Below are 7,600 nucleotides of genomic sequence, written 5' to 3'. Positions count from 1 at the left end.
GTAGGAGGATTACCAGTTTGAGGCCATACTGTTTCAAAACAAGGTATTTATGGCTTTATATTTTTTATAAAAATAAATGTACCTTGAATAAGTATAGTGACTTCCAGGTCAGCACGGGCTACATAAAAAAAAAAAAAAAAAAAAAAAAAAAAAAAATAGAGGAAGAGAATTCCAGCAGAAAGCCTGCCCATGCAAAGGTCCTGAGGTGGGAAAGAGCAAGTGTGGTCTGGAAACTGCAGGAGGCCAGCAGGAAGCAGAGGTGTGACTGGCAGAGGGGGAGCCTTGGGCAGGAGTTGGAACACAAGAATAGGAGCTACAGGAGGGTCCTGGGCCCTGGCCACCTCCTCCCCAAAGAGGCTGGTCAGCTATCAGGCCATGCAGCTACTTGTGCAGCAGATGAGGACTCAGCCTGGGCCTTGGCTTCGGAACAGCAGTGTCCCCTCCCAAACTCCTTCACTCTAGTTTCAGAGGGCATCTGTCTCTGTCACCAGGGAGCAGTGAGCGACCCCTCACATCCTACAGGCAGTACTGGCTTCAGATTTAACACAGAGTCAATATGAGCCCCTTTGGGTGCTCAGGAATGGAGCAAGCAAGAGGGAGAGAGGAGAGTAAGTCTGTGGGGACCAGAGCACAGGGCATCCTGGCCTGTCACTGCACTCAGGGGTCCTGACATGATACTACTCTCCAGCACATTCAGCTGGCCCTTGCTGAACGGCAGTGGCCCCATTCTCTCCCCAGAGCAAAAGTGCCAGCAGAAGAGCAATGAAGGTGCAAAGTCACGGACAAGAACACTGGGCAATAGGAGGAGGCTGAGCTGGGTGGGGTGGTCACTGACTCAAGAGAATGCTCCAGAAAGGCCTTGTAGACAAGAGAACATTCCAGCAGAAATCACCAGGCAAGGACAGAACTCATGAACACTAGGGACAGCAAGTGAGAAGTTCTTGCGACAGGAGCATCTGGGCCTGTTGGAGGACCAGAAAGGAGGCTGGCGTAGCGGGCATAGAGACTGGTGGGGGATTAGAGACTACTTGGGGAGGGTCCCAGCTGGCCTCACAGATGAGACAGGAGGTTTGAAGGGGCCTGGCTTCGATTTAACAGGACCCCTGTGGCATACGTGGGGCCCAGTGAGGCCCAGTGAGGCCCAGCCAGGGTCACAGAATGAAATCAGACTGGGCTGGCCAGGGAAGAGCAGATCAGCTCCGAAGACTCCATGGGATGTGACAGAAAGAGGTTTAGGGCCTGAGCCCCAAGGGTGGACACAGACATTCATAGTGGGGAGCTGGACCCTGACTTGGACAAACAGGTGGCTGTGTGAACCACTTTGATTTCCAGACAATGGCCACTAATCCAAAGACACACATAACCAGAGCAGGTGGCCAGCTTGGATGTGACCCCCAGACAGCAGCCTGTAGCTTCTGACACCAGGTTGTTTCCACCAGCACTGATGGTTGAACCCAGTGATCCCATCATGAGGCAGACGGTGGTCCTCCTGCCCCAGCCAAGGAAACTGAGGCCCAGAGAGGGCAAACTCCCATCCAAGGTCACAGCTGATGAGTAGAGGGGTAAGGACTGGAATCAATGCTCTTAAAGCCTGTGGCTGTGAGGACTGCTCTGCCTCCAGCATCCCCCAGCTGAAACCAAAGCCAGATGCTCAATTTCCACCTGAGGAAAGACAGGCCAAAGAGACAGGGAGGGAGGGGTGACTTTTCCAATGCCACTCAGCAAGCTGGCAGTGGAGTCTGGAATCAAACCCAGTGCTCATGACTCTTGACCAGTGCTCTTCCCAGTGAGGCTGGTTGGAAGGAGCCTAGGGCAATTGAATGAACAAGAGCACCCAGTAAGCAAGACACAGTTCTGGAGCTCCTGCTTCGGTCCACCACCCAGCTTGACCACTTGCTTGCTGTGTGACCCTGGGTAAGTTGCTTAGTCTCTCTATGCTCCAGTGTTCTCAGAGTGACCAGGGCACCTGCTGCTGTGGAGTGAGAAGATGTAGCACCTGTGGAGGCTGCAGCGCCTTTCAAAGCCTTACACACTCACAACATGAAGCCTGTCTAACATCCACCCACGTACTCCCAAGGCATAGAAAGCTCCCAGCTGGGGACATCACAAGGGATGGAGCACATGGTGGGTGCTGCATCGGAAAGGGAGAACCAAGCCAGCCCCTGCCTCACTGCACTGTAACAAACAGCTCGAGGCCTGGGAAGAGCTGATACCAAGAACAAGTGGCAATATCAACCCACACCTATTCCACAAAGGTCTGTAGCACCTACTGTGTGCTTGAATTCTATGCATCAGGTCTTAGCAGCACACTGATAAGAACCAGCCTGTGCATTCACAAGGCACAGAGCAGTGAACAAGAGCCATTGACTGATATGGTCAGAGTCAGAAGAAAAAAAAATTGATGCTGGAAACAGAATAGGATCTGTTTGAATCAGGTGGTCAGGACAAGCTGAGCACAGACTGAAACTGTGGGAAATGGACTTGGGTAGATCTGGAAGGAAAACACTGCAGTTAAAGGGAACATCCATGCAAAGGCCCTGGGGCCAGTGGGAGTGTGCTGTATTGCAGGCCAGTGTGGCAGGAGTTTGTAAAGACCCAGGCACAGTAGGAGAGCAGCTCTGAGTGGCAGTGTCATAACTGAGTGCCAGGGACCACAGGAAGGATCCAAGGGTTCCTCTGTTGCAGGGAGGTGGGTGCAGCAGAAGCAGGGAGACCCCTGAAGGTATTCACAAGAAAGATATGGTGACTCAGGCCAGGGTAGTGGCAGCATGGCTAGCAGGTGAACTGCTCAGTCACCATGCTGGTCATTGAATCCTGGAACCTGGAGTATCAGATGTAAGCTGCTTTCTTCCCATCTGCAGGCCAGAGATTGCAGGCTCTGGCCAAAGACACAGGTTAGCAAGAGGAAGACCCATCCATCCACTATCCCACACTGGGGCAGGGGGCTCTAGAGTCAGACCCCAAACCTACGGCTCCACGTTCTCTGCAACCGCTGTGGGTGAGGGCACTGCTACCTACATCAGCCTCAGACCACCCAGCTCCCAACCCAAGGACCATCCTTTTTCTCTCTCCAGTGCTACTCAGCTAGCCTTGCAGGCCCCTGATGCCATAACCTCTGTCTTCCTGAGACACCCACATCCATAGGCCACACACACAAGGTAGCGGCCCACACATCACCCAAGTGCTAGCTGGCATCAGCTCCATCTGCTGCCTTCTACCCTAGGGCTCCTTCTTCCCTCCCCTAAGCCTGGACCTCGCCCCCGCCTCATGCTCTCCCAACCCTTCCACATGCACACCAAACCCAATAAGAAACCCAATTTTCAGGATGAACTTGGGAGGTTCTGTTCAGGGCTGCTCTCCTCTGCACGAGAGCAGGATCGCCTGTGCCTCCTCTTGGGAAGGAGAAGTGGGTTCTTTGTGTCAGGGCTGGTGACGGTGTGTATGTTTGGGACAGGCTGCAGTGTCCTCTGTGGGAAAGCGGACCTACTAGATGTCCCCATGTATGCCCAAGGCTGGAGAAGTTCCTCCAAGGAGAGCTGAGAGCAGCTGGAGAGGGAGGCCCTCTAAGCAGCCAAGGCTGACCAGCCACTTCCACAGTCAGCCCAGATGGCCAGGCTGCCTCACCAGGTTGCACCCAGCCACGAGGAGGGCAGACAGGCCTGGCCTGGGTGCTGCAATGGCCAGGGATGGCAGGGCAGCAAGATTTTTCTCCAGCCTTGTTGGGATGTTTTTCCCTCTTGGAGTAAAAAAATAAAATGGTCACAGAACCCAGAAGACAGGTTGTCATGGCAACAAAAGTTTGAAGCCAGGTACTTCCTGACACCCTTTCAGGCCCAGTGTTGAAGGTTGGATTTGGGGGCTATGCACATCAGTGGTGGAGACACCAAGCAGGCTCAGAATTACCTCCCTTACCGCCCCCCATGGCATTTCTCACCAACAACTATTCGCCAAGCTCCCCAAGAGTAGATTTGTGGTTTTCTGGGAGGGGGGATCTCTAGCCAACCAAGACCAAGGGAAAGCAATGGGTTGGTTTCTAGTCACCTAGTAGATCACACAGTTGCATCTGACTAATGCGGGGCTGGAGGTGAAAGTCTCATGCTCACTCCAAGTGAGCACCCCCATCTCCAGCCCCCAACTGCACCAGTCCCCTTCCCCATCACTCACTGATTATTCTCCAACTGAGAAGACAATTCAGAGTCCCTCATCAAAAACCCCCAGCATCTCAATTTTCTTATCTGAAAAATGAGTCTCCCACAAGCGGTTGCCTAGGCCAGAGGCCAGAACGGAACATGATTCTACAGGTGACAACTTTAGTAGGGCTGGTGCCTGTAAAGGACTCAGAATGCACATGAATTAACACTGCTTGTAAATATTTTTCGTTAATATGTTTTACAACACAGAAGTCAAGCTTGGACATCAAGCATGGAACAAGGACTGCACTACAGAGCTTTGAGGTTCAGTCTTCAGGGAGGGTCTGAGAGAACCAACAGACCAGTCAGGATCTCCTGTTGCCCCAGAGAGTCCAGACACACTACAGACACAGGGACAGAGCACAGTGGGTCAGGCTGCCAGGGACAAGGCCCAGCATGGCATCTGCTGGTGTGGCATGTCCCCAGGGCTGCATGTCCCTGACCTGCAGCTGGAGGAGGTTCCACAGCCATTCCTTCCAAGCCTTTGGGCTAAGTCAAGCACCAAGGTCTGTGGAGACCTGAACCCCAAAGGGTGCAGAGGACTGCAACACCGAGGCTGCCACCTGCCCGGTGAGGACTGGGCTTGTGGAAGGCAGGAAGATTTAGCCAAGAGTCTTTGAGGTTAATTTTTGTTTTTCTCTTCTGTTCTGTTCTTTTAAACCACATGCCATTGTGATACTCAAGTCCCGTACCTCAAGTCTTTGGCAAACTGCCAGCATGCTAAGAAAAAGTCACAGAAAAGTTCCCCGGGCCCTTCAACCCTCAAGCAAGGTACAGCAGGAAGGCAAGTCCATGAAACTCAAGACTGAACACTTTTATACATATCACAATGCAAATAGAAGACCTGCTACGGGCCTAGCAATACCCAGATGTGGGGGACACAGCGGGGCCCTAAAGAGTGCTAGTGACTGGAGGCAGAGCCAGGAAATTTCAGGCTGTGCTGAAGTGAGGACGATAAAAGCTATGGAGAGATCCAAAGAAGCCCAGACCTTGCCTCCAAAAGGATCCTGTCAAGCCAGAGGCTTCCTGGTGGCAAGCAGTAGTAGGTCAGGTGCACAGCAAGATCTCTTGTAGACTTATAGGCGCACATCTGGAACCAGCACCACCCACCGTGTGGCACAGTCCCCTGTCATCAGAGGTTTCCTGAAAACAACCCCAGCTTGCTGATGGCATCAGGGCAACTCCCTCCAGCCCTGGCTGCGGGGGTTGGGGGCGGCAGAGAAAGGGGTTCCTCTGCTTTCTGGAAAGCCAGCTCCCTCCCCAGTTCTGACGAATCCTTGTGCTAAGTGCAGCCTTCCTGAATCCCAGTGGTGTCCCGTTTTCCCGCCTGCCTCCTTTCGCGTCTCTTCGCACCCTCTCCCGGGAGGGGACCAAAACACCAAGGATTCCAGGGCTTCTGGCAATAGGGGTGCCCTTAGGCTTCCCCGCTCGCTGTTTCCCAACCCAAATCTCCCGGCTGGGCAAGCGAGTGGCAGGATCCGGGGCGGCTCCATGGGTCTGTGGTGGGAGGGGTCGCCCACACCTAAGGCCCCGGGACACCTAAGGCCACCGCCACCTCCATAGGCGGGACGAGGTGGATGGGGGAATCTAGCGCCTGCAAACCAGAGCGATGGGGCGAGGGCGAGAGGGACAGCAGCGCGCGCCCTGCGCCCCGCAACCAGGGTGCGCGCCGGAGATGGGTCTGGGCTGTCGCCGCTGTAGCCCTGCGATGCCCGTCCGGGTCCTGGCTGGGTGTCTGGGACGCGCCATATCGCGGCAGGGTCCCGCCGGAGGCCGCACTCACCGAGCCCGCCGAGCTGCTCCTCGCAGGAGTACCAGATGCCGGTGTGGAAGCGGCGCAGCAGGAAGCGCTCGTCCGCGGTCTCCCAGCTGTAGGGCTCACGGGCCGCACCCGGGGCGGCCGTGCCGTTGGCTGTGGCGTTGGCGCCCGAGTCCTGGCAGTTGGCGCCGCCGCCCTGGCCGCAGCCCGGCTTGGGCACCCGCTGCGTGCCCTGGCACCAGTGCGTGGTGAGGAAGGCGGTGGTGGCGAAGAGCAGCGCCAGGAGGTTCAAGGCCACGGCCAGGAGCGCTCGGCCGCGGCGGCTCGTCTTCATGCCGCCCGCAGCTCCGCGCGAAGTTGGTCGCGGCCCGCGTCAGCGACCTCTGCCCGCCGCGCCCCGGGGCTCGAGCGCCTGCGATGGGTACACGCGGCGCGGGCCCATGGTCCCCGGGGTGGGGAGCGCGGGACGGGGCGCGGGGACCCGGCTGGCCGTGGAGTGGATCCGGCGCGCCCGGAGCCCGGAGCGCGAGTGCGCCTCGGCGAGGACCGCCGGCGCCAGGCAGTGGCCGCGGCGCAGGGACGCGCACCCCTCCGTGGGGAGACACCTGCAGGCGGCCGGCGACACTGTTCTAGCGCCCGCGCGCACGGAGAGAGGGGGTGCCCCACGCTGGGCGCGGGCGGAGCACCGAGAGAGCAGGACACGCGCGCGAGATCCGCGCGGGAGTGGAGTGACAAGCTGGAGAATCCCAGGCAGAGAAGCCCGCGGGTTGCGGAGCAACACAAGGCACTAGGGGACCTGTCGTGCCAAGCCCACATGCTCCCCGCCAGTGAGAGCCTCCCCACTGGGACCCGGAGCAGAAGGGACCTCCCCCAGAAAGAAACCCCACTCCTGACCCCGGGAAGGGAGGCAGTTTTCTCTGGCTGTGCAGCCGGCCAACTACAAGAACCGCCTGGAGCTCAGGACAGGATAGGGATGAGAGACCACAGCGTTTGGAAAGGCATGCCTAGTCCCAGGTCACTCTGCTGGTGTAGGGACCAATCTGCCTACAAAGAGGGTGCAAAGCTGCAGCTCACACAGGGTGTGATAAACAGGGCTCCCTAACCCAGGCTGTCCACACTGGAGATCCTGAATAGCTTGACCCAAGTGGCCACATGTCAGACACCAAGTTGTAGCCACCAGGCAAGGGTGCTCTGCAGGCCCTGCCAACCTGGATGCCTAAGGCTGTCTGGGGCAGGATTGGTCACCCATACTAACTTTAACCAGCTATGTGATTAAGTCACTTGCTCTCTCTCAGCCTCACTTTCTATAGCTATAAAAAGGAACCCACCTCAGAGGCAGGGGTGGAGGAGCATCTGGCACATTGTGGGTGCTCAGTAAATACCGGCACTTAGTAACATCTGGACCAAGGAGTTGATGAAACTAAGACAACCAGCTTTAGGATCTCTTGCACAAACTAGGATTGTCCACCTGTGAGCAACCACCCCCACCCCCATCTCCACTTGCTCCAGGAAGATGAGCTGCGTCCTTCACTCTTCCCACTGCATAGTGCCTGGATGCCCAGGGTGTGCAACTATTAATTGCACATTGATTGCAAGAGCTAATTTGAATTCTGCCCAAACTGAGAACCGCTCCAGCCACCCCCAGCTTGCT

At 56.4% G+C, this 7,600-nt stretch overlaps 1 protein-coding gene across 2 annotated transcripts in view; it reads right to left on the bottom strand.

Annotated features, from left to right (window-relative positions):
• Gsg1l (GSG1 like) overlaps positions 1-6,307 on the bottom strand; it is a 206,138-nt gene extending 199,831 nt beyond the window's left edge. For both annotated transcript variants that reach the window (XM_008841629.1, XM_008841633.1), the window contains exon 1: positions 5,974-6,307. In XM_008841629.1, coding sequence (XP_008839851.1) covers positions 5,974-6,283 — 310 coding nt within the window. In that variant the 5' untranslated portion in view covers positions 6,284-6,307. The remainder of the gene's footprint in view (positions 1-5,973) is intronic.
• Between the last annotated feature and the right edge of the window lie 1,293 nt (positions 6,308-7,600).

This window comes from Nannospalax galili, unplaced genomic scaffold, assembly GCF_000622305.1.
Source record: "Nannospalax galili isolate Female #2095 unplaced genomic scaffold, S.galili_v1.0 scaffold411, whole genome shotgun sequence".
Lineage (NCBI taxonomy): Eukaryota > Metazoa > Chordata > Mammalia > Rodentia > Spalacidae > Nannospalax > Nannospalax galili.
The sequence above is the reverse complement of the archived record's forward strand: the minus strand, read 5'-3'. Positions and strand labels throughout refer to the sequence as shown.